The sequence below is a fragment of the Pleurodeles waltl genome, chromosome 2_2, assembly GCF_031143425.1.
Source record: "Pleurodeles waltl isolate 20211129_DDA chromosome 2_2, aPleWal1.hap1.20221129, whole genome shotgun sequence".
NCBI lineage: Eukaryota > Metazoa > Chordata > Amphibia > Caudata > Salamandridae > Pleurodeles > Pleurodeles waltl.
The window spans coordinates 1,101,244,826-1,101,271,555 of record NC_090439.1 but is presented as its reverse complement, the minus strand read 5'-3'; the positions used below and the strand labels follow the sequence as shown (position 1 = coordinate 1,101,271,555).

General features: G+C 45.4%; 1 protein-coding gene across 1 annotated transcript; it reads left to right on the top strand.

Annotated features, from left to right (window-relative positions):
* Nucleotides 1-2,175: 2,175 nt before the first annotated feature.
* On the top strand, nucleotides 2,176-26,730 carry LOC138282880 (lymphocyte antigen 6E-like). Its single transcript, XM_069220873.1, has 4 exons — nucleotides 2,176-2,298; nucleotides 5,571-5,687; nucleotides 25,094-25,305; nucleotides 26,586-26,730. The coding sequence occupies exons 1-3, from the start codon at nucleotides 2,247-2,249 to the stop codon at nucleotides 25,288-25,290; spliced, it is 366 nt and encodes a 121-aa protein (XP_069076974.1). The 5' UTR covers nucleotides 2,176-2,246; the 3' UTR covers nucleotides 25,291-25,305; nucleotides 26,586-26,730.

The following is a 26,730-nucleotide window of genomic DNA, read 5'->3' as shown; positions in this document are numbered from 1 at the left end:
TGGACTCTGTGTATAAAGGGAGCTTGGATTGCAGGTGCCGGAGTTGTTGCTGTTCCGTGTGTCAATGGGAAATTGCACTGCAACTGTTGGATTTGTACCTCTTCTATGTGGGGGTGCTTGTGCTACAGCAGGCTGTGTAATACATGTTCTAGAGCGTAAGAAGCTTGCACTTCAGCTGATGGTGCTGCTCTTGCTCACTGTCTGTTAGGTGACATTGCATTTCATCTGCCTATGCTGTGCCTGTTATTTGTGAGTAACAGACGTCTGCAGTGCATCTCCCTGTGCTGCGCCTGTTATTTGTGAGTAACAGACGTCTGCAGTGCATCTCCCTGTGCTGCACCTGTTACCCGTGGGTAACAGAAGTCTGCACTGCATCTCCCTGTGCTGCGCCTGTTACCCGTGAGTAATAGAAGTCTGCACTGCATCTCCCTGTGCTGCGCCTGTTACCCGTGAGTAATAGAAGTCTGCACTGCATCTCCCTGTGCTGCGCCTGTTACCCGTGGGTAACAGAAGTCTGCACTGCATCTCCCTGTGCTGCGCCTGTTACCCGTGAGTAACAGAAGTCTGCACTGCATCTCCCTGTGCTGCGCCTGTTACCCGTGGGTAATAGAAGTCTGCACTGCATCTCCCTGTGCTGCGGCTGTTACCCGTGGGTAACAGACGTCTGCACTGCATCTCCCTGTGCTGCACCTGTTACCCGTGGGTAACAGAAGTCTGCACTGCATCTCCCTGTGCTGCACCGGTTACCCGTGAGTAATAGAAGTCTGCAGTGCATCTCCCTGTGCTGCGCCTGTTACCCGTGGGTAATAGAAGTCTGCAGTGCATCTCCCTGTGCTGCGGCTGTTAACCGTGAGTAATAGAAGTCTGCACTGCATCTCCCTGTGCTGCACCTGTTACCCGTGGGTAACAGACGTCTGCACTGCATCTCCCTGTGCTGCACCTGTTACCCGTGGGTAACAGAAGTCTGCACTGCATCTCCCTGTGCTGCACCGGTTACCTGTGAGTAATAGAAGTCTGCACTGCATCTCCCTGTGCTGCGCCTGTTACCCGTGGGTAATAGAAGTCTGCAGTGAATCTCCCTGTGCTGCGCCTGTTACCCGTGGGTAACAGAAGTCTGCACTGCATCTCCCTGTGCTGCACCGGTTACCCGTGAGTAATAGAAGTCTGCACTGCATCTCCCTGTGCTGCACCGGTTACCTGTGAGTAATAGAAGTCTGCACTGCATCTCCCTGTGCTGCACCGGTTACCCGTGAGTAATAGAAGTCTGCACTGCATCTGCCTGTGCTGCACCTGTTACCCGTGAGTGTGCTGCACCGGTTACCCGTGAGTAATAGAAGTCTGCACTGCATCTCCCTGTGCTGCACCTGTTACCCGTGGGTAATAGAAGTCTGCAGTGCATCTCCCTGTGCTGCGCCTGTTACCCGTGAGTAATAGAAGTCTGCACTGCATCTGCCTGTGCTGCGCCTGTTACCCGTGAGTAATAGAAGTCTGCACTGCATCTCCCTGTGCTGCACCTGTTACATGTGAGTAATAGAAGTCTGCACTGCATCTCCCTGTGCTGCACCGGTTACCCGTGAGTAATAGAAGTCTGCACTGTTTCTCCCTGTGCTGCACCTGTTACCTGTGAGTAATAGAAGTCTGCACTGCATCTGCCTATACTGTGCCTGTTACCTGTGTGAGGGAAGCTTGCACTGCAGCTGCACGTGTTGTACTTGTTCTCTGAGTGGAAGGGGCGCTTCCATCTTACCTGTCTCTCCTGTTGTGCTCCCTGCGTGTGTGCAAACATTGCACTGCTGCTGCCCATGTGGTACCTGGTCTGTGCCGTTGTTCAGCTAAAGCACACAATTCTTATACTAAAGGATACACTGTTGTTGGCTTTGTCAGTGCTTATTCCTAAGGTAGTGTTGGGCATGTATTTGGTTACTGTGTTTTCTCTCTTAAGACATGGGCACTTGGGTGACCTAATGTGTCCATGTCACATGCTAAAGTCAGCTTTCAGTGTCTGAAGTTCAGAACAAGAGAAGAATGGAAGGAAGCGCATTTAATAACAGACTAGGAACCCACCCTGCAAGGGGGGTAATTAGAAGCTATTGTTCCTGGAGGGAAAGCTTCTCGGTGCATTCCTGTTTTCCACGTTGTTAGAGACGTCCACTGTATCCAAGCGAAAGGAAAGCAAACACTGTGAGGGTATTTAAGGGCGAGGGCCGGGGCAAACAGCACTTCCAGAAGCTCCCAGGATCCTCAGCATGAAGGTGGTTCTCGTCGCCCTGCTGGCTGCGGCCCTGTGTGTGGGGATAGGTATGAGGTGTGTGTGTGAGAGAGAACGGGTGAGAGGTGTGGGAGGAGATGGTGGTATGGAGTGCATCTGAGAGGAAGGGTGAGAGAGGTGTGGTAAGGGATGGTGGTATGAAGTGCGTGTGAGAGGAGGGGTGAGAGGTGTGGTAGAGGATGATGTATGAGGTGTATGCAAGAGGAAAGGTCAGTTATGTGGTAGGAGATGGTAAAATGAGATGTGTGTGAGAGGAAGGGTGAGAGGTGCGGTTGGAGATGGTGGTATGGGGTGTATATGAGAGGAAGAGTGAGAGAGGTGTGGTAGGAGATGGTGGTATGGGGGCCTGTGAGATGAAGGGTGAGAGATGTGTGGTAAAGGAGAAGGTGATATGGGGTGCGTGTGAGAGGTGTATGTGAGAGGAAGGGTGAGAAGTGTGGTAGGAGATCGTGGTATGTGGTGCGTGTAAGAAGAAGGGTGAAACGTGTGTGTCAGGAGATGGTGATATGAGGTGTGTGTGAGAAAGAACGGGTGAGAGGTGTGGTAGGAGATGGTGGTATGGGGTTCATGTGACAGGAAGGGTGAGAGGTGTGTGGTAGGAGATGATGGTATAAAATGTAAGTGAGCTGAGGGGTGAATGAATTATGGTGGAATACGGTGGTAGGAAGACGAGGGATGAGGGGGTGTGGTTGGAGATGGTGATTGGATGCATATGTGATAAAGGGGTGAGAGGTATGGTGAAGGAAGTTTTTGTGAGAGAAGTATTGGTGTATGCTTGCAATAGTGAGAAGAAGGCTAAGGGAGATTTGGTGGGAGAAGAGATGAGACATTAGTTGTATGGTATTGAGGTATGGTGAGAGGAGGGGTGAGAGGAGAACACGAGGGAAGTGTGGAGGTTTGGCGAGAGAGGAGATGAAAGAACAGGTGCTCGGTAAGAGGTGTAGTGAGGGGGTGTGGTGAGGGGAAGGCTGAGGGAGGTGTGGTGAGGAGGGCTGCAGGAGGTTTGGCGAGAGAGGAGATGAAAGAACAGATGCTCGTGAGAGGTGCGGTTAGAGGAGGAGTGGGAGGAGGGCTGAGGGAGTTAATGTGAGAGAAGAGATGAAAGAACAGGTGCTCGGTAAGAGGTGTAGTGAGGGGGTGTAGTGAGGGGAAGGCTGAGGGAGGTGTGGTGAGGAGGGCTGCAGGAGGTTTGGCGAGAGAGGAGATGAAAGAACAGGTGCTCGTGAGAGGTGCGGTTAGAGGAGGAGTGGGAGGAGGGCTGAGGGAGTTAATGTGAGAGAAGAGATGAAAGAACAGGTGCTCGGTAAGAGGTGCAGTGAGGGGGTGTAGTGAGGGGAAGGCTGAGGGAGGTGTGGTGAGGAGGGCTGCAGGAGGTTTGGCGAGAGAGGAGATGAAAGAACAGGTGCTCGGTAAGAGGTGTAGTGAGGGGGTGTAGTGAGGGGAAGGCTGAGGGAGGTGTGGTGAGGAGGGCTGCAGGAGGTTTGGCGAGAGAGGAGATGAAAGAACAGGTGCTCGGTAAGAGGTGCAGTGAGAGGAGGGATGAGGAAGGAATAGTAAAAGGAGGGACGAGAAAAGGATGATACGGGGAGACGAGGTTGAAGGGGTTAGGTGTGGTGCATTGAGGCATACTGAGAGGAGGGGGGAGACGGTGGAGAGGGGAGTGTGGTGGCATGAAAGTATAGCGAGGGGAGGGTTGGGGTGGGTATGTTTAAAGGCATGGTGAGTGGAAGGAACATTGAACCACGCTGCATGGCATAATCTTTGACATTTTGTACTGTTCTGGTTTAGTACCTTAGACTCTATCACTACACTGAGTGACATTTATGAAAAGTGCAAGTTTCTAATCGTGAACTTAGACACTGAAATTGTGAGATCGGCTTTATTAGCCAAGCGTCAGCCGTGGATGAGAAGTAGAGGAAACCTTTCTTTTAAGAACGCTTCAAACAGGCAAGAGCTTAGACTGCACGGCTGCCGACTTTACCAGGCCTCTGCCTCACTAGTTAGTCCTGTCCCGGATTTTTCGTAGAACTCTGGGACTCGTAGGCCTTGTTTTATGCTGGGTTAAGTGCCACTACAGGCCCCAGAATTCTAATTAAAAAACAGTACTGACCTAACCAGTGACGCATGGACCTGGGAATCTTGGCATCTGAAAGGCTGAGAGAGATCATTGGTGTTTGGGGCCCATGGGACCCACCAGCTTCATACCAGTGCCTCTTTATGGATTCAGATTAGCTCTGGTCCCTCATTTACCAGTCCCTACTCTCTCACTATAGCATCTTAGGCTGCCCCGTTACATGTGTGCCAGCTTCAGCCAATACTACTGCTTGCTTTTTACCTAAAAGCACTTTGCTCACTGGACTTGTTGAGCCTACACTGGCATTGTTTAAAAAAAATCAAGAAGTCCACAGCACAAGCAGGTCCACTTGGCAGTTATGTTCCTCTCTGAACCAATGGATTACTTACTGACCAGTGACTGAAAGGGAACTATAGACGTGCATGTACTCCCTTCCCAGAGTGCCTTTAGTATGCTACTGAGAAGCGCCTCTACTCTCCCATTAAAAGCGGTGTAGCAGCGCTGAGAAGTGCCGGAACTGTCTCTTTAAAAAATAAAGAAGTGCAGCTACTGAGTACCTGCCCATTTAAAACGCTGGCACTGACTGACATATTTTTTAATGTGGGTGATGCGTGAGAGTCTATTACAGATATTTTGCAGAGAAAAGTCGTGTTTAAATTGCACGCAACAACCATAAAAAAAGTTTCTTTTAGATCAAAGCAGACCTCACGTGAGAAATGTGAGGGGTCACAGAGATTATTTCTAGTAATATTCGTGAGCTGCTGCTGTGTTACAATATTGAAAACACATATCACTATCCCTGAATATTAGATGTAAACACTTTTAGAATTTGGACGAGTGTACCTGTGCACTGTTGTCACCTGGGCAAAGAGGGCATGAAAGAGATGAAACTGGATCATAAATTCAAAAATGTTCCAAACAGGGTACCCCAAAATAGCTTGGCCCAGGGCCCCCAAAATCCTAAAGATTTATAAACAATGAGTGTCGAACCACTGATAGCAGTCCATGCCAGGTTTTCAGGTTAGCCCCTGAATATCGTTGTATTCCATGTCGATAGACTGACAATTAGGCGTCTCTCTGAACCTCTTGGACCACCCTGGGGCGCCCTGGTGTATTGTAATAGTCTGTGAAGGTAGCTATCAGATTATTGCATTATTTTGGCAAAGTCCTGTGTTGAGCGTGTATGAAAAGTAAAGTTGCCTGACTGATGATTTTTTCTCTTTCCAGTGCATTCCTTGGCGTGCTACACATGCACCAATCAGGGCAGCAACAGCAAATGCATGACGGCCACCAACTGCACCTCGGACGCCACCGCCTGTCAAACGGTGGTTGGTAATTACCTGGGTAAGTACCGGCTCCTACTGACTGTAATCCCTCAGGTTCCCGTGCGAATCACAGCGTGCCAAGCGCGCCACCCCAGCCGGTGGTGTAACAAAGCCCCCCCCCCCAGACCCCGCGATGAGGGGGTGTGTACACGGGCGGCCGGCCCCTGACTGGGTACAGGGGAGAGGATGCGCTCTCCAGGTACTTTGCAGGAGGCCCGCCTCAAGTTTCATTACGTCCCTGACCTCAGGCTTGATTCCTACACTCTGCAGGTGCCATTTTAAATGTTTACATAACTGCTTCTATCCTGTTTCGAAGCGCTCCACTTTCGGGAGACATGGGGATTGATGCATTCTAAATAATTGGCCAGGATCACAGTATTTGGTCAAGGTGGAAAGATGAGATTAGAACGCGTGCATCCATTAATGTTTTACTCCATGCCACTGCCCTGTAACTTTCTACTTCCTGAATGTTAAAGTTCAGTATTATTTTATTACATTTTGAAGGAAAGATGAATAGCTTTGAGCGGGCACACTGGCTTTACTGTTCCCCATTCAAACCCCTACCTGGGACGGATTTCTCCATATGCCATTTTTAGGTCGAGCATGCAAGCTCTTGTTATAAGTATTGTGGGCTTTTAGGGCCAGATGTACCAAAGAATTTTACCCTTTCTGTGTCTATGGGGAAATGCTTTAGTACATATGGCCCTTAATCACGCCCATTACTTTCATCCATTCCTGGCCTTGCCTATAAAAAAATCACTTGATGTCATTGGTAAATGCTTTATGTTTGTGCCGTCATGAGGCTGTTTTTCTCATGCCTTGCAGACTTTCCCTGTTACATGGATTATTGCACATTTGCCGATATACTTCAGTGTGGGTGAGCTATTTTTATGGTCATACACGCAAATCGCTCTGTCACTGTTGTAATCTCTCTACGGGCTTGTAATCACACCCATGTCACGCCCATCAGTTTGGTTGGTTTGTGGGCTTGCCTTTTAAAATTCACTTGATATAATTAGTGAGTGGCATGCATACGTCATGCCTTTTCCGGTGTTTAGCCCTTCTCGAGTGCACCGGACAACTACTGAAAACATACGAGGCTCCATGTTTCTGGTATGGTTTCTGGACTATTTTTTGTCTTTACATCGTTGGCAGCACAATCTCGTTGGGAAGAAGTCGAGCACTTTGCATAACATCGACTCTGTCACATAGATAATTGCACTTTTGCCGGTAACATGGATAATTGCTCTTTTGCCGATACGTTTCACTGCAAGCAAAATTTTGTTTCCTTTTGTGTCTGCTTCGCGCTCATGCCGGCCGTTGGCTCGCTTATGTGAAACTGTTTATCTTTTCATTTTCAGTTTATGTGGCAAGAAAAGTCCGGTTAGGAGTTTACAACGCTAATAGCTCTAACTCGTTATTATTCATCATGTTTTCGGCAGTCGGAGACTTGCGAAATTTCAGTGACCTACTATTTTTTGTCATGTACTTCTTTTTTGTTAACCTGAAAATGATATGCTTTCTGTGCCTGAATACCTTGATTTATGAGAAATTGGGCAGGACGCTATTCAAACTGTTGCCACCCATATCACCTTGATCCCGCGCACTGGCCGCCCCCACTTCTGTTCCAAGTGCCAGACTCTTCAACATACTCCTTTAATTCAGATATGGAGTGAAGTAGCTTGTGGCTCGCTTGGGTGCGCTGCTGGGGTCCTCGTTTTGCTGGGTCCTCCTATTTGCACTGTTGGGTATTGGTTGCTCCCACTTGTTTGTGTTGCTGTGACCACGTGCTCACACATTGACCTAGCAAGGGTGTAGTGGGCTCAGGTGCAAACAAGGAAATTGTCCTTAATCCAAAGATTTGTAATCAAAAAGCACTTATTGCAGTGCAGTTGGCCCCCCACAGCCAGGGCCTCGGGGCCACTGCAGTTGCTACACTATTGATAGCTACGCCTCTATGTTTGTATTTCTAGTCAAACCTAGTTGAGGGCTTCTAAGGTTGTGCCACTGTGTCCAGGCAGATGCCTGGCCCTCTATGGCTTACGGCGATAGGGTGTGTTCGGGAGGGCCCTGCCGCACACCTTGATTCAAATGCTGAATGCCTTGAGGCGTGTGCACATACTGGGCTCTTTTGCACCAGCGACAGGCTCGTTTAAATCAGTGGGCGATATTTTCAGACACGTACCTCCACTGGGCACGCACTAGTGGTGCATTTATGAACGTGCAGAGGCCTCTGCAGATCTGCCGACTTGTTCTTTCAGACACTGCCATGCAGATTACTGTATGTGTCGTTTGAAAAATAAACGTACATCTTTCATTGCGTTGAAGGTGTAGGTCTGCACAACATGTGTTTCTAATAAATAAAGCGATTTAGGGGTATTAGATCTTTAACTTTTGAAATCGTCCACTTTTTGAGCACATAAGGTTTCTGTCCCCCATTCCTAGTCTTCAAAAACATGACACTTCTCTAGTGGACTAGTTAATTTTGTACATGAACAGGAAGTCAGTACACCTAAAAATCACGCTAGCGTAAATATAGTCATTTTTGTTTAGGAAAAAAAAAAATGTTTACCATGCCAGTGAGGCACCCAGAAGGGACTGCAACAAAACCTAACTAAAAAAAATATCACATAAGGTAAGATTTAATGTATCCTTCTTAGGTCGAGCATATCAGTGCGCAAGCCTGCTTTCCCAGCCTGTTGGTATGTAACTGGGCTTTTAACCACGCCCATCACTTTCATTGGTTCATGGGCTTGCCTTTCAAAAATCCTTTGGTATCATTGGTAAATGCTTTATGTTTCTCCCTCCTTGGGGCAGTTTTGTTACTGCCTTGGCCATTGACCCTGTTACATGGATAATTGCACTTTTGTAGGTAACTGACTGCGAGCAAACTTCTTTTTCCTTTTGTGTCTCTCCTTCGTGCACACCGCATGGCCGGTGTGGCGCTTTGAATCGGCTCGCTTATGTCAACTGTTTTACTTTTTATTTTTTTAGTTTGTATGGCAAGAAAAGTCCAGTTAGGAATTGTAAGGAAATGCCTTCCTTGGCATGGTTACCCCCTGACTTTTTGCCTTTTGTTGATGCCAGTTATGATTGAAATTGTGCCGGGACCTTTCTAACCAGGCCCCAACACCAGTGTTCTTTCCCTAAACTGTACCTTTGTTCCCACAATTGGCACAGCCCTGACACACAGATAAGTCCCTTGTAAATGGTACCCCTCGTACCAAGGGCCCTGTTTCCAGGGAAGGTCTCTAAGGGCTGCAGCATGTCTTATGCCACCCTGGGGACCCCTCACTCAGCACATGCACAGTGCCTCACAGCTTGTGTGTGCTGGTGGGGAGAAAATGACTAAGTCGACATGGCACTCCCCTCAGAGTGCCATGCCCACCTCTCACTGCCTGTGGCATAGGTAAGTCACCCCTCTAGCAGGCCTTACAGCCCTAAGGCAGGGTGCACTATACCACAAGTGAGGGCATAAATGCATGAGCACTATGCCTCTACAGTGTCTAAGCAAAACCTTAGACATTGTAAGTGCAGGGTAGCCATAAAGAGTATATGGTCTGGGAGTTTGTCAAATACGAACTCCACAGTTCCATAATGGCTACACTGAAATCTGGAAGTTTGGTATCAAACTTCTCAGCACAATAAATGCACACTGATGCCAGTGTGGGATTTATTGTAAAATACATCCAGAGGGCATCTTAGAGATGTCCCCTGAATACCAGTCCTACTCCTAGTGCTAGGCTGACCAGTTTCTGCCAGCCTGCCACCACCAGACGAGTTTCTGGCCACATGGGGTGAGTGCCTTTGTCACTCTGTGGCCAGGAACAAAGCCTGTTTTGGGTGGAGGTGCTTCTCACCTCCCCCTGCAGGAACTGTAACACCTGGCGGCGAGCCTCAAAGGCTCATGCCTTTTGTTACAGCACCCCAGGGCATCCCAGCTAGTGCAGATGCCCGCCCCTCCGGCCACTGCCCCCACTTTTGGTGGCAAGGCTGGAGGAGATAATGAGGAAAACAAGGAGGAGCCACCCACCAGTCAGGGCAGCCCTAAGGTGCCCTGAGCTGAAGTGACTCCTGCCTTTAGAAATCCTCCGTCTTGAGATTGGAGGATTCCCCCAATAGGTATAGGGATGTGCCCCTCTTCCCGTCAGTGAAGAGGCACAAAGAGGGTGTAGCCACCCTCCAGGACAGTAGCCATTGGCTACTGCCCCCCAGACCTAAACATACCCCTAAATTTAGTATTTAGGGGCAACCCTGAACCCAGGAAATCAGATTCCTGCAACCTGAAGAAATAAGAAGGACTGCTGGCCTGAAAGCCCCGCAGAGACGATGGAGACACCAACTGACTTGGCCCCAGCCCTACCGGCCTGTCTCCAGACTCAAAGAACCTGCACAGCGACGCATCTGACAGGGACCAGCGACCTCTGAGGACTCAGAGGACTGCCCTGAACCTGAAGGCCCAAGAAACTCCCGAGAACAGCGGCACTGTTCAAAAACAGCAACAACTTTGCAACTTTTTAGCAACTTTTAAAGAATTATCTCTTCCCGCCGGAAGCGTGAGACTTCTCACTCTGCACCCGATGCCTCCGGCTCGAGCTCCAGAGAACTAACACCGCAGAGAGGACTCCCAGGCGACTACGACGGCGTGAGTAACCTGAGTCGACCCCCCTGCACCCCCAAAGCGCCGCCTGCAGAGAGGATCCAGAGGCTCCCCCTGACCGCGACTGCCTGGTAATAATGAACCCGACGCCTGGACCAAACACTGCACCCGCAGCCCCCAGGTCCGAGAAGAACCACCTTCCAGTGCAGGAGTGACCAGCAGGCGGCCCTCTTCCTTGCCCAGTCGGGGTCTGGCCCGAGAAGCACCCCTGTGCCCTGCCTGCATCGCCTAAGTGACCCCCCTGGTCTCTCCATTGCTTCCGATAGCAAACCCGACGCCTTCTTTGCACACTGCACCCGGCCGCCCCTGTGCCTCTGAGGTTGTGTTTTGTGTGGCTATTTGTGTCCCCCCCCCCAGTGCTCTACAAAACACCCCTGGTCTGCTCTCGGAGGACGCAGGTACTTACCTGCCAGCAGACCGGAACCGGAGCACCCCTGTTCTCCATAGACGCCTATGTGTTTTGGGCCCTCCTTTGACCTCTGCACCTGACCGGCCCTGTGTTGCTGGTGCGGTGACTTTGGGGTTGCCTTGAAACCCCAAAAATGGGCTGCCTATGCCCAGGAGACTGAACTTGTAAGTGCTCTACTTACCTGAAAAACTTAACCAAACTTACCTCCCCAGGAACTGTTGATTTTTGCACTGTGTCCACTTTTAAAATAGCTTATTGCCAATTTAACCTAAACTGTGGGTACTACTGTTTTAAATCAAAGTTCCTTACTTACCTGTCTGAAGCACCTTGCATTTTATGTACTTACCTCAAATCGTGAATCATGTGGTTCTAAAATAAATTAAGAAAATATATTTTTCTGTATAAAAACAATTGGCCTGGAGTTAAGTCTTTGAGTATGTGTTCCTCATTTATTGCCTTTGTGTGTACAACAAATGCTTAACACTACCCTCTGATAAGCCTACTGCTCGACCACACTACCAAAAAATAGAGCATTAGAATTATCTAATTTTGCCACTATCAACCTCTAAGGGGAACCCTTGGACTCTGTGCACACTATCTCTCACCTTGAGATTGTATATACAGAGCCAACTTCCTATAGGAATTTACAGCGCTAATAGCTCTAACTCGAGCAAACACGAGACTAATTGCATGGCAAATGCTTGTTTTCTTTTCTCTCCCCTTTGTGCTGCATGGCCGCCATGGCGCTCACAGTGCGAACAGGCATAACAGCGTGAACTCGATCTGGGGCATTGGAGCGCTGGTCACATGTTCACAGTTACTTAATCAGAGTAATTTCTTGTGGCTCTCCCTTTAAAACACTTGAAATTGGTACATGTCTTATGTAAAACAGAAACCCTCAAAGTAAAGGCTGTTCTCCCAGCACAGCAGGAGAGCCAATAGTACAATATTCACAGCACTCAGGGAAATCGTGCTTTGCAGGGAATTACTTTTACAAAACATTTTTGCTCATAACTCAGCCTATGGTGGTCCTAGGTCCACACACTAGGTTATTGGGGACCCCAAAATAATGACCCCTTCCACCAGTCAGTGTCTTTTTAAGCTCTCATGACTGGGAATTTTGTTTTACAGCTGAATCAGAAAACCACATTTTTCAACACAATTTTGGCATTTTACTCGGACACACCACATTTTTACTATTTTTTTTGTGCTTTCAGCCTCCTTCCAGATAGTGACAGAAATGGGTATGAAACCAATGCTGGATCCCAGACAGCAAAACATTTCTGAAAAGTAGACAACATTCTGAATCCAGCAAAGGTTCATTTGTGTAGATCCTTTAAGGTTTTCCTACAGAGAGTAACAGCTGAAATAAAAAAATATTGAAATTGAGGTGAAAAAAGAGCCATTTCTGTCCACATTTACTTCTATAACTTTTTCCAGCTATGGCAGATTTTTGAAAGCAATATACTGTTACGTCTGCTGGACTCTTCTGGTTGGGGGGATATATAGGGCTTGTAGGTTAATCAAGAACCAATAAATGAGCTGCACCGTGAAATGGATTTTCATTGTAAATCGGGTATACAGCAATTCATTTGGTGAAATATAAAGAGTGAAAAATAGGTATCAAGGAAACCTTTGTATTTCCAAAATGGGCACAAGATAAGGCGTTGAGAAGCAGTGGTTATTTGCACATCTCTGAATTCTGGGGTCCCCATACTAGCATGTGAATTACAGGGCATTTCTCAAATAGACTTCTTTTTTACACACTGTCTTACATTTGGAAGAAAAAAACTTGCGAGATACAAAGGGCAATAACACTGTTCTTCTATTCTGTGTTATTCCAAGTCTCCCGATAAAAGTGGTACTTCACTTGTGTGGGTAGGCCTAGTGCCCGCGCTACAGGAAAGCCCCAAAACTCAACTTGGACACATCAAATTTTTCTTATGAAAACTGACCTGTATTTTGCATGGTGCCTGGCTGTGTATATTTTGGCCTCTAGCTCAGCCGGCTCCTAAGGAAACCCAGCAAACCTTTACAGTTTTTAAAACTAGACACCTAGGGGAATTCAGAATGAGGGGACTTGTGGGGCTCTCACTGAGTTGTGTTACCCAGAATCCTTTGCAAAAACAAAACTTTGGCAAAAAAGAAACACTTTTTTCTCACATTTCGGTGATGGAAAATTCTGGAATCTGAGGGGAGGCACAAATGTCCTTCCACCCAGCATTCCCCCAAGTCTCCTGGTAAAAATGGTACCTCACTTGTGTGGGTAGGCTAGTGCCCGCGACAGGAATGGATCACACAAGGGTCAATGGTAGACTTGCATGAAGGCTACCGTCAACCCTGGAGTGAGCCATTCCTGACGCAGGCACTAGGCACAGGCACACAAGCAGGGTTGTGTTCTTATCAGGACAAGTGGGGAAACACTGGGTGGTAGAAATTTTGTGGATCCCTTCACATTCCTATAGTTTCCGTGATGAAAAAGCAAGGAAAATAGTGTTTTTAATCAACGTTTCACTTTAGCAAGGTATTCTGGGTAAGACATCTTTGTGAAATCCAAACACGCCACACTTCCGTGGACTGCCCCGGGTGTCTAGATTTCAGAAATGTCTGGGTTTGGTAGGTTTCCCGAGCCCAGGACCAAATACTCAGGTGACTGTCTTACAACACCAGGCTGTTTTGTGGTAAGTAATTTTGATGTCTCCACAATCTGTTTTGGGTACTTCCCTGTTGCGGTCACTTGCCCACCCACTAAAGTGAGGCAATGTTTTTCTCTGGTGACCTAGTGGAACGCTGGGTGGTAGAAAGTTTGTGGCTATCTGCAGATTCCAGGACTTCCCCTCACTGAAATGCAAGGCTAAAGTGTTTGTTAAGCAAAGTTTGTAATTTCAAGGGTTTTCTGGGTGAAGGAAAACTGGTGAGAGCCACACAAGTTCTGCACCTTTGGACTCCCCTGGAACTAGTATGTTAAAGTTAATCCACCACTCACACTGGTTGGTTTTAGCACTCCCAGAAATTATGGTTTCAAGGCATGAATATTGAAACCAAGCCCTCTGAAGGTGGGCCATAAAGCCTCGTCCAGTCACCAACCTCTTTATAGTCCATTCACACGCCATTCAGGCACAACAAACAACCCATTCATACCGCCGGCCATGGGCCCAATCCAACCAATCACTGCACTCACATTAATTTACCGCTGCCAGACAATAGCCCATCACATTCATACCACCACATGACGGAGTACGTTTGACTACATTTTGCCACCTGTCAAGTAACCACCTCCTTCTTCCTGAACATTACCGAAGGCATGCGTAGCAAATCTTTACTAATGACTCCCATGACAGCCACCTGAGGCTCAGGAAGACATGTTTTTCATGTGCCTTTAGCGCCATCACTGTGTTAAATCCAACTCCTTCCAGTTTGTGGGTGCAAGTTGGAGGTGTCCGAGTGTGCCGTGCAAAGCAATTCCTCGAACTGAGCAAGCACATCTACCTTTGAAACTAAGGCAGACATGCTGGGGAATTCTCATGATGTTCCCTAAAGAGAAGGTCATAGCCTATGAAGAAGGGTAGTGTTTGGCACACAGGGGAGTCCGTGAGAACGTAGCATATGTCCCAGCCAACATTATGTGCAGTGCTGTGTTTGTAATGCACTTATCGTACAGCAAATTGAACATCTACTAAGTTCTGATGGAGGATGAACATGAAAAGCAGGTCAAACACTGACTCATACGTGCCATTGTCCTTCAGTGCTGGGATTGCACCAATGGGTTTGAATCCATAGGTGTAGATGATGTACATCTGTACTTCCATTACTATCTGCCTTCAACCTGTGCAATATTCAACCTGTGCAATATCCCTGTGAAAGCACACCTACCATAAGCTTTCATTACCCGCTTAGAGTCCTGACTAATCCTGTATATTTGCCAAGTCAACCTATACTAGTTTGTGGATGCAAGTTGGGGGTTTCCGAGTATGCCTTGGGAGGCCTATTCCTCGAACCGACCGAGCATATCTACCATTGAAACAAAGGCAGACATGCTGGTAAAGAAATCCTAAGGTCTCCAAAGTAAAAAGTCAAACAAATATCCCTTGGGACTAATTCACCAACATTTTTTACTTTTGCTTTAAAAGTGAAGCTACAAATTGGGTTTGCACACTTTCAAACAAGTAGAAATGTTGGGGAATATGTCTGACAGGACATTTGTTTGACTTATTACACTTACTCTGGTTCTCATTGGCAGTCATGGTGGTCCTTGTTCAGCATACATAAGTTCCCTAACAAGCACTTCAAAATTCAGTCATGCCTTTAACATTTTGCCACACAGGGTACTCCGTGACAATATGGCATATGTTCTGTCCACTAGTATGTGCAGTATGGGGACTATAATGCACCTTAATTGAACAGGACACCTACCACATTCTGACAGTGGATATAGGTGTTAAGAAGGACATAAGGAAGTCCATGATTTCCTGAAGTAGATGAAATAAAATTCTGAGGCTGCTTGCCTAACGAAGCAGTGGCCCATGGACATTCAGTATCCATGCACAGCCACTGAAAGGATTACCCAACAGCAGCTCCACCTCAGTCGATTTCCCAGAACTTTGCTTTAGTATGATATAACGTAAAAGCAAGTAGGGACACAGAGGCCTGGTTGGGATGGGCACTGGGAACAGTAATACAGACTCTCCTGCTGCTTTCCATGCTTTGAGCACACTTTACAGCGACGACATGGACGATCCTTTTTGGGTGTTTTAGGAATGTGATCAGCAAAGTGTTGCTCCTGCAGGCTTGCCACGTCATCCAACAAGACACCATCTCTGCTACTGGCTAAACTGTCCCTCTGAAGTACTAGCCTACGTAGAAGGCAGATAGAGTCACAAAACTTCTTGTGGGTGTGTGTGTTGTGTCCAATAGTAAATGTCGTCACCTTACCTTCACTTCTTCTTTGATTCAGAAGATTCTCTGAAGACACTGAAAAAAAATAAAAAAGACACACTATTACTTCACCTTACCACATACCCATCATCTCAGCCTTTAGCGCTGGTGGCACCCAGCGCGACAGTCATTTTTGGTGCTCTGTTCCCATGAACTCCTCTTCTAATTTCCCTCAGTACCTCCCAGCAAAAGTCCCCCTCATATCTCCATAGCCCCCCTCCACATACATTTCATTTGTTTTAAAGCGCAGGTAACGCCTGGCTTCACTAATCCACCCAGCTAAATACTTGTATATCCTTTGCAGCAGGCATAAAAAACCATCTGCTCTACTTAGTGGCATCAAAACTGCCACTAGACAAAAGACAGATCTATTTCTCTATAGAGAGAATCTATCTCTCTCTACTCTCTCTCTACTCTCTCTCTCTCTCTCTCTCTCTATATATATATATATATATATATATATATATATATAAATAATCTCCACATATATATATGTATCACTTTTATATATGTGTGGTTTCCCTGGGTGCCGATCGTGGCTCCTGGAAAACAACACATCTATAGAGAGAATCTATCTCTCTCTACTCTCTCTCTCTATATATATATATATTTATATATATGTGTATATATATATATATATATATATTTATATATGTATCACTTTTATATATGTGTGCTTTCCCTGGGTGCCGATCATGGCTCCCGGAAAACAACACATGTAAAAAAGTGATATGTATGTATATATATATATATATATATATACATATCTATAGAGAGATTTGTCTCTTGTTACACACACACACATATATATAGATATATATATATATATATGTATATAGCGAGAGAGAGAGAGAGACTGACTCTCTACATCACTTCTTTTTTTATACATGTGTGCTTTCCCTTCGGCTAATCGTGACCCCATGGCAAAGCACACATGTATAAAAAAAAAAAGCCCCAATAGGGGGTCAGCCCAAGGGCTGGCCCCAACATTTTCATTTAAAAAAAAAATACATATATCCCAATGGAATTAGGGAGGTGTGGAGGGGGGAGGGGTGGATGGGCGCAATCACCCCCCTGTGGAAACTATTTTAAAAAAAAACAACATAATTTCGTGTAGAAAGGGTCGACCCCGCCATTTTGTTTTTTTTTATTTAAAAAAAATAGATACATTTTAGTATCTGTGGGCACCCCCCAGGAGAACCCCAACATGTTTTTTTCTTTTTCTTTTTGATTAAACCCCCCTACACTTAAATGGGGGGGCAACTCCCCCCCCAACCCCCCCTAACAAGATCCCTGGTGCCTAGGGCCATTTCCTGGCCATGGATCGCAGACAGGCTGCGATCCATGGCCAGGAAACGGTGTGAGGAAGCATCAGTGGAAAGGAGAGACTCTCCCCTTTCCATCGATGCATTACTGGCATCTGGGGAGGCCGTTTTGGAGAGTTCGCACACCTGCTCCTCCGATGCTCGGTGGGGAAAACTGTGACGTCTGCGTGCTTCGAGGTGCGCTAATGTCACAGATGAGCGGGGGGTGACGCAGAAGTTCTTCCGTGTCTCCCGGGTTGAAAAAAAATAAAAATAAATCCTCCAGTGCAATTTTAAAACCTTTCCTAGGCATCGGGAACTGGTCGTGACCCGCACCATTGGGGTTAAGGGACTATTCTAAACATTATAGTCAAGATATCAATTTCCTAAAATATTTGTGGCACAGAAACATGCCCCATAATGTTTTGCAGGGCATTACTTTTATAAAACATGTTTGCTCATAACTCAGCCTGTGGGAGTCCTAGCACAGTGGGACCCCCTTCAAAACATTGACCACAATGTGCTCTTTCTGTCTACATCATCTCTGGGTCCCCACACTATGTTAGTGCGTATCTCCAAAATAACAACCCCTACAACCATTCATTATCTTTTTAAGCTCTCTCATGGCTGGAATGTTTTTTTACAGCTGGGAAAAGTTATGTTTCATTGTCCCTGTTTGTAATATCACTGCAATAGGCCAGTTATACTTGAAAATGTGTAATGTACTGCGCCCTCAAGGAGCTACATATTTGGATACACTGCATTTCTTTCTCCTATTTTTTTTTCATTTGGTTATGCTCTCTAAGGGCTCACTGAATGGTTACATGACCATGTTTTTTTCCAAATGCTATTTTTACTGTGGCGTCCTCTAGGGGCTGTTCTGAGCCTTGCAATCAACATACTATAATATTCACGTCACGAAAACTCGCCCCATAATGCTTTGCAGGGTATTACTTACTTAAAACAGTTTTGCTCATAACTCAGCCTGTGGTGGTCCTAGGACAATGGGACCACCTTCAAAACGCTCTTTCTGTCTATGTCATCTCTGGGTCCCCACACTAGGGTAGTGGGGACCCCAAAATATTAACTACTCCCACTATTCAGTGTCTTCTAAGCTTTCTCATGGCTAGAACTTTTGTTTTACAGCTGGGAGAAGTTTTACTTTAAAGACCTTGTTTGTAATATCATTGCAGTAGGTCTGCTAACCCTAAAATGCCGTCTAGGGGCTAAGTATACGGTTACAGAGCATTACTTTCTCCTGTTTTCTTTTCATGGGTTTATGCCCTTTTGGGGCTAATAATATTGTTACATGACCATGTTTCTTACAAATGATATTTTTGTTATGGTGCGTTCTAGGGGTTGTTTTGAGCATTACAGTCTAATGGCAAAAGTATATTTCTGATAAAGGTTGATATGATAATTGTATATGTTTTAATAATATCTCCTTATTACAATTATGACCATGATTCAGGCCAACTTAACATCCTTATTACACTATGACTGAACACTCTTGATATGTTTGGGTGACCCTTCTAGTTTATTTCTCCTCCGTGCTGTCTTGTATCTTTTTTTGGGGAATCGTGTTAGCTGACCAGCAACTCTGATGGTGGGGTGGTGAAAGTGGTATTCTATTGGAATTACCATGGCAGATTTAAATTAGGATGGTGAGAGGCAACATTTTCATTTGTTGCTGCAGATAGAGAAAGAAGGTAAGTGCTTTAGTTATATGCAGGGCCACTGGAATTATATGGCAGGAAAAGACGAAATTATGAGGCAGGGTTGTCCAGTTATGAATTTACAATGCCAATAGCTTTAATTCAAGCAAATGCGAGACTTATTGCATTGCAAATGCTTGTTTAGCTATCTCGTTTGATAAAGGGGACCACTTTCATTGTTGTTCCAGTCAGGACCTACCCCTGTCTCATCTCCTCTCCTAGAATCAAGCACCCACTGGTGTCCCGTCTCCTGCTTCTTGGCTCCCACCCTCTGGCAAACGGGCCGAACCTCCCCCCTCCCATAGGACTGCCATCATACACATTTCTATAGTGTGTCCTCCCGTCGACGGGACGATTATCAGGGCCACGAATCTGAAGAGCCCTGATGATTCTTGAGCACATGAGGACTCTGCAGCCTCTGACAAACTGGTCCCATACAACTTCCCCACAATGCCGAATTCCTTCTCCGTTCCGTGAATGGCGTGTGTGAATGTTTTTCTCTCCGTGTTCAGCACGGGCCTGACCATAGCATGGCATTTGTGTATAGGTAGATTAAACCCCGCCACTGGTTAGGCAGGAGTAGTTGTTTTTTTCAGACATAAAGTCAGAAAATTGAGCCTTTATGTCACACCCACTTTACACCGTGCTTCTATCCGTGCAGGATGGGACTCTCAGTTCTTCATATGACTTCTAAGAAATGAAAGTGCTTTGCTAATTGTCAGTTCGCCACTTGATGGCGCGAATGTTCCATGCTGGTTTGTCCCAAAATGTGGCTGGATCTTAAAGAAAGGGGTATTTTCCTGTGTTACACAATTAATCTTCCTTAAAGTAGGCATAACTTGTCTGAGTTGTGAGTAGGAATTGGTTCCAACATGAATCATCCAATTAAGAGATTTTTATTGTTTTCTGTTCGGATTTGTGGATGTTTGTTGACTGCAAAGGCATTTTCTATTTCATGAGGAGGACAGAAAGCTTGTCTTCTGGATAACTTGTTGGGATGTGCGGCTATTGCAAATGTTTGTAGTGTGTGTTTATTACACTTCTGTCGGTGCTGAAATTGCTAACATGTAATTATGATGATTAAAGTGCACAAAAAAGCAAAACGTGCAGTGTGCTTTGCCTAGAAATATTGTCACGAGGGGAAGAAGGGAGATTCTGAAGCCATGCCCCTTCTTGTGGGAAAGCTAATAGAAAATGCAATGTCCCCAAACAGAGCCTACTTAAATGAAAACTTGCGTTGAGTTTTTTTCTATATAAGAAAGGTACAATTTCATCTCATGGACAGGTTCTAGGACATGATCATTTGCCAGAGTAAGCTGAGCAGCTTGTTGTCTACACCTGCTTAAAACAAGCATTTGCAATGCAATGGGTCTCGCATTTGCTGGAGTTAGAGCTATTAGCGTTGTAAACTCCTAACCAGACTTTTCTTGCCACATAAATTGAAAGTGAAAAGTAATACAGTTTTATATAAGCGAGCCGATTCAAAGCACCACGGAATCGGCGTGAGACAGCACACAAAAGGAAAAAGAAGTTCGCTCGCAGTCAAATGTATCGGCAAAAGTGCAATTAGCCATGTAGCAGAGGCAATGTCCAAGGAGGGACAAACGTAAAGCTTTTACCAACAAACATAAAGTATTTTTGAAGGGCAAGCCCATGAACAAGTGATAGTGATGGCCGTGATTAAAAGACCAGATACGTACCAATACGTCGGAAAAGTAGCACTTGCACACTGCTATGCTCGACCTAAAAAGGCCATCTTTGTCTGGTCTCTGGCTGAGCGGGAAGTTGGGGCAGTGTTATTCAAAAGCTCTATGGCTCCAAACCCTCTGTAAGTGCACTTAATATACCCAAGCCATGGTATGGACTCAGCGTTATCCAGGTCCAGACAATCCTAACTGAATGACTATGTACTGGAAATGTGCCACCTGGTTTTATAATATCAACTTTGACGTGGCCAAGCCTCCTGTGGTGTATACTGCTCTTCCTCTTTCCCAGAAATCTCATCTTCTGACCTACCTTGACACATGTGGTAGACATGTGCTGTAGTTGGGTTATCTACTTATGCTCAGTCCATATGGGTACTGTTTGGAATCAGAAAAGGATTCAGGGCAGGATCCTCATCTTGGCCATGGCTATATTTCCTATGCAGGAAAGGTTTGTGCCATTTTTCAAAGTCATTTTTATTGATTTGGCTAGCTGGAGGAAATTAACCTCAGGGATGAACTTTTAAGTCTGCCTTACATTCCAGGATGGCAAGGTTCACAAGTTATTAACAAGACCCCTTGGGAAATATCAGACCACAAGGGTAGAGAGGCCATCCCAAGATGTACAGGAATGTGAGCAGGTGACAGTATGGTGGGCTGGCAGTGAACAAACTCTGAAATATGTTTTCAAACTGGCTTGTAAAATTGAGAACAACTATAGTTTGAGGATAGTGCTTATGACTGTATCATTCAAGAGAGCTTTAGAGGTCAGTTAGTCTAGTTTATTTATAGCTTATATTGAATCCCAGTTCTCATGCTGTACTCCCTATCCAGCACTGTCATGTGATAGTTGGAGCATGTGCTTATATCATAACGTAAAATAAATCATTTTATAACACTGTGCTTCCCATGATACCCTAATGCTCCACTCCTAGCTAAACCCTTCACCTCCACCCGGTCAATAATCACCCTCCTCTGTCTTGTGCTCTGTCTACATCTACAAATCTCAAATCACCTTCCTAATCATTAAGTCTCATCTCCACCTACTTTTGATCCCAAACACGTCAGCCATCATACAAAATGGCTGTCAGAAACAATGAAGTACTCAAACCATAAATCTCTCAAATACCTTTACAGTACTTCAAACTTTTCTCCTTTCCTCCATCGCTCTTCCTCAGACATATTCCTATTTACACTAGACCCCAGCTATTTTTTTTCTTCACTCCTACATCCAATACCCTGGGAGCATTCCTAGTGCTTGTATCTCTTCCACCTGACAAAACCCACCAAAGTCACTGCTTTGCATACTGGATGAACTGGACGTACCTACCACTAAACCTTGCTGTCCACCTCCGCTACAACACCAGCCGAAGCTGTCTCCTGAGCAATGTCCAGCCAGTCACCGGAATTATCAACCTCGTCTTGCACAGCTAAGAAAAAGAAAAGCAAAACCCCCTACCACCTCTGTCTAATACATCAGGCCAATATCTAGATTGGCAACAGTATTGAAAGGAGAATTTTTAAATATCCGACGCGAATACTCACCTACAAGTACTCTCCTACAAAATCTAAATAATGATACAATAATGCCCTCCTACCTGAAATGCCAGCTAGACAAAATTGGCAGAGTGTTCTCTAGAGGTCAAAGAGCCAGGAGTAACATCAACAAGTGTCAATAGCTGCCAACTACCCCCCTAACAAGACCTATCATTGGCAGGTTATAAACAACCAGTTTTCTGTTCAAAATAACAATCATATGTTGTGCATGCTAATCAGTGCCAAATAATTCAATTTATTGAAACATACTTCAGTCAAAAGACTTCATATTCAATTACCGAGCAGATAGTACAACGTTTGTCACATGGGATACAAATTAGTCATAGTAGCAGTGAAAAATCACTAAGCAAAAGCAGAAATCACATTTACACCCTAACAGCATACTTTAAGCCAAACTCTTTGTAGCAGAAACAGGGCTGAGTGACAATGTAGAACCTATAACGCAGGAAGCAATCCCTGTTGGATACCTAACTCTCTTCAGAAATCAAGCAAATGGAAGGATGTTGGAGGGATTGCATTGGTCCTCAAAAACACACTGTCACCGCCAAACATTAAAGGATATCTTGGAATTAGTACTTGTGGTCTCTAAGATCACTTAACATGTAGTTTGATAAACCTGCATTACACAAGACATCATGGCTACTCGCTGCCATGGAAGCATTTGACTTCCACAAATTGGTCACTGGACCAACCCACGTAGCAGGCTGACAGTCAATACTATTTTTGCTGCAAGAAGTCTAATTTCAGTCTCAGGAAACAACCACACTATGTGGAGTGACATCTACTCCATGCTCAACCTCCCTTCAGCATTTCAGGCACCTACAGATCTTGTACAACCACAGCTATGAGACTTTTGAATTTTTTTGACCTAAACTCATTACAAGAATAACTCTCCACTTACTGTCCCACTACCTCAAAATGTCAGTTAAATGGAACACAAAAGGATAATGGACGGAGTGCTGAAACTTTTAAAACGCTCTTTCAAACTGGGGTGGCATGGTGAGCAAAAGAACAATTAATTAACCCAGATGTTGCTAAAGTTGACCTAAGTGGCCAGGGTGTGCCCAGACGTGGGTCCTTTGCTCTCTGTGCCACTGGATTCAAGCTAGCCTGGCCAAAGAGGGGTGATACCCCGACACCAGCCCTGGCCTGGCAGTTCGGGCTGGACTGTGCCCAGGGGGAACAAGGTCTAGCCTGATTTGTATATCACTGGGTCCAAACTGAGGAAGCATGGTGAGTAAAAGAATGATAGATTAAACCCAGATCTGTGACTGGGCGTGAGTGTCTGAAAAGTTTCAGCACTCTGTCCATCATCCTTTTGTGTTGCTAAAGTTGCCCTAAGTGGCCATGGTGTGCCCAGACTTGGTTCCCTTGCTTACTGTGCCACTGTACTCAAGCCAGCCTTGCTAAGGATGGGTGATACCCTGAAACCGGTCCCAGGATGCTTGTTTCCGGTCCAGGGAGCTCCTAGCCTGGAAACTTGGGCTAGACTGCTCCCATGGGGAACAGGGTCAAGACTGATTTGCATATGGCTGGGTCCAAACTGGGGTGGCATATGGTGAGCAAAAGAACAATGGATTAAACCCAGATCTGTGACTAGGGGGTGAGTGTTTAAAAAGTTTCAACACTCCATCCATCATCCTTTTGTGTTGCTAAAGTTAAACAGCACATCCATTAGTTATCTGCTACAATCAAAAGAACATGGCTACATCCTAACAGACATAAGGCAGGGTGGTTCAACTAAGATCTCAAATTACAAAAACAGAAACCAGATCCCTTGAATGACCGTAGAGTGAAAAACATAACCTCAGCGATAGCATTAAATCTTCAAAAATAGTTCAGAAATTATTGAACCACGAGCTAAAAAAACTAAAACATTCACTACATGTAACGCATTGTTGGCGCTACATGCACCACCCAAAGCATAACAACATAAAACACTCTCAGTTACTTTGCAAAGGCTTAACAAAATACTTCCTTGAAACAGAAACTAACTTTGAATCTTACTTTCTCTATTACGCAGGTGAGAAAGCCTGGCGCACCCTTCCCACACAAAAGAGGTTTCCTTGAACACACCATCCAAACTCTGCCCTTTCACTCTAGTAATGGGAAAAACACATAATCTAAGGCTTAGGCATGACAGGCCCCATAGCAGGCTCTTTCCCTCCAACTTCTTTTCAAAACCATTCACCTTGAATCCTCTATTATACCAGCGAGAGAGATCACTAACTCCTCCCCATGAAATGGTGAATCCCCAGTGACTTGAAAACATTCCGTATTACCTAAAAACTAAAGAAATAGGGAGTGTCCAGGCAAATCCAGCAAGCTATAGAGCAATTCATACTGAATCCTTTCTTGGTAAGTGTATGGAGCACGCAGCTTTCTTCAGATGTTAACCTGCATCAAAGAAAACAAACTACCCAACGCTGAATCTAGAACTCTGCTCTACCAGGGGTTTGCAAAAGGGTCACAAAACTCCTAGCAACTCAGAAACAGGGCCCTTATCCTTTCATGTGTTCACCTTTTTGTTGAAGGAATACTAGCATTTTTTACAGGTATGGATCTCAAATTCTGCTGAGGTGTGATCAATCTAGCGCCCCTATAGCTTGAAACCTGGTTACATCAGTACTAGCGATGTGTGGTCCTATTCATAAAGCCATTTTTCATTATACAAATAAATCCATTTTCCGAGGACAAACTCCCTCCCCTGAGGGTCAAGGCATGGCAGTGACGTAGGCCCATGCACCCATTGCTAGGGACACTTTTAGGGTGTCCCCATTCGACCATAGACATATGTATCTCTCTGAGAATCTAACATCTCAGGGGCCCCTCACCTCGTTTAGCGGGGCACCCTATTGTCTTGCATTACGTTGACCAGGGAGCAGTGTTGTTCCTCGTTACAAGCATTGCTTAGTTGCTCCACAGCTCCCCAAACTTGGATTAAAGGCCTGACAGCTTACTTTTCATTCTTTGCTGTTCCAAATACTGATGTGCATTTTACATGAGGCACCACCGATCTGACTTGGAGTGGTAAACGCAAAAAGGTGTGCTTCAGGTGTAAGGATGGAAGGTAGCTATGATGCTTCGAAGCTCAGCGTTTCCAGGCACTGCTCCTGAACATCATATTTCTCTTTGCTTGCAGTGGGGATCACAGTTACCAAGACATGTAGCTCATCATGTGTTCCAACTAGCCTTACTGTACTTGGGGTCGGTACTACCACCAGCTGCTGCAGCACCGACCTCTGCAATGTCAGCGGAGCGACCAGCGTGAAGACGAGCTACCTGCTTCTGGCCGCCTGCATGGGCGTTCTTGGTCTTCTGATGAGAGACAAGCTGTAGGCCAAGGAGAGAAAGGTGAGATACGGTTGTATGTCAGATTATAGACAATACACATGTGGAGTTAAGAATAGTAAATCTATACTTGCTTAGATATTCTTACTCTCACAAAATATTGTGGCAGTGGATATTGTGGTTACAATAGTCGGCTGACTATATATGTATATTTATATATACATATATATAGTAAAATTTACACTTGTGCATACTTTCCTTCACAATATTCTTGTCTAATATTACACATTTATGTATTGTCAGGATGCATATATGTGGAGTTAAAATAGTACATTTGTACTTACCAGTGTATTCTTACTTTCATGATAAGGTGGTACTCCATATTCTGCTTATATTTTAGAGGATGCTATGTTTAGCATCAAAGTATATATGAACGAAGTTAACAGTGTAAATCCATGATACAATTATCACCTGTCTGTGCTTACTTGGCGATATTTGATATTCCGGGTACAATACTGTGATAATATTAAATACAATAAATTCTGGTAAAATACAGTGGAATGTGAGTGTTTTCCAATTGGCCTTGTTCACATCAGGTTTTTTCTGATTGTTAACTTCCCACTTGGTTTGCCAGTGCCCTATTCTCCCACATACTGGGTATGGGCCCTCAGAGAAAGGATGTAAGTAGCGGGCCTGTAGTCCTAATCAGGGGTATTGATCCAATACCGTAGGTGGGTTTCATGTTGTGCTAATGTCTGAATGATTTATGGGTTCCTTGAGTGTGGATGGTAGTGCTAATGCTGTGCAATGAGAGGAGGGCATATAGGAGGATTCCAGCTCTCTATATAAAGGTGATTTACTATATCTACAAGAAACACCTCACCACAGAGTGACACCTCGAAGCAGGGCCACCCTTTAAGTGTTTCTAGTCTGAGTCTTTCCCACCCAAGCATCTCTCCCACCCGCAGCCCTGCCACCGCCCTTAGTGGTCAACCTCGCCTGGCAGTCTCAACCTTCACCTGTATCCTGCACACCGTAAACCCCTTGATGTGCCCATTCTCTGCTCTACTCTCCCTTTCACTACTCACCATAAACCACGTCTAGTGTGCAGCGCTCCATTGCTTTGTAGCCTGATTTATGCAATGTGATCCACAGTCACACTTGCAAGTAGGACATGAGCTTGGTTAACTTTTCAGTGGAGATTGTGGGTTCCACCATGAAAACCTTGTATTCCTGAGGTTACCTTGACGTGGGTGTATTTGCTCTCAGTGGTTCATGTAACAGAAGACTAGAGTGTTTTTAAGTGTTGCTGTCTAAATTGTCCTATTGTTTTCTCTCCACAGTGCGCGTAGAGCACGATACAAGCAGGTCACATTTCCGGGGGTGTTTCTGGCTGATTTGCAAGTAGTGCTAAAAATGGAAAGCACCTGAAGGAACATTGTATAGCTGTGATTTGTGCATTATTAAATAAAGGATTCACACACCTCA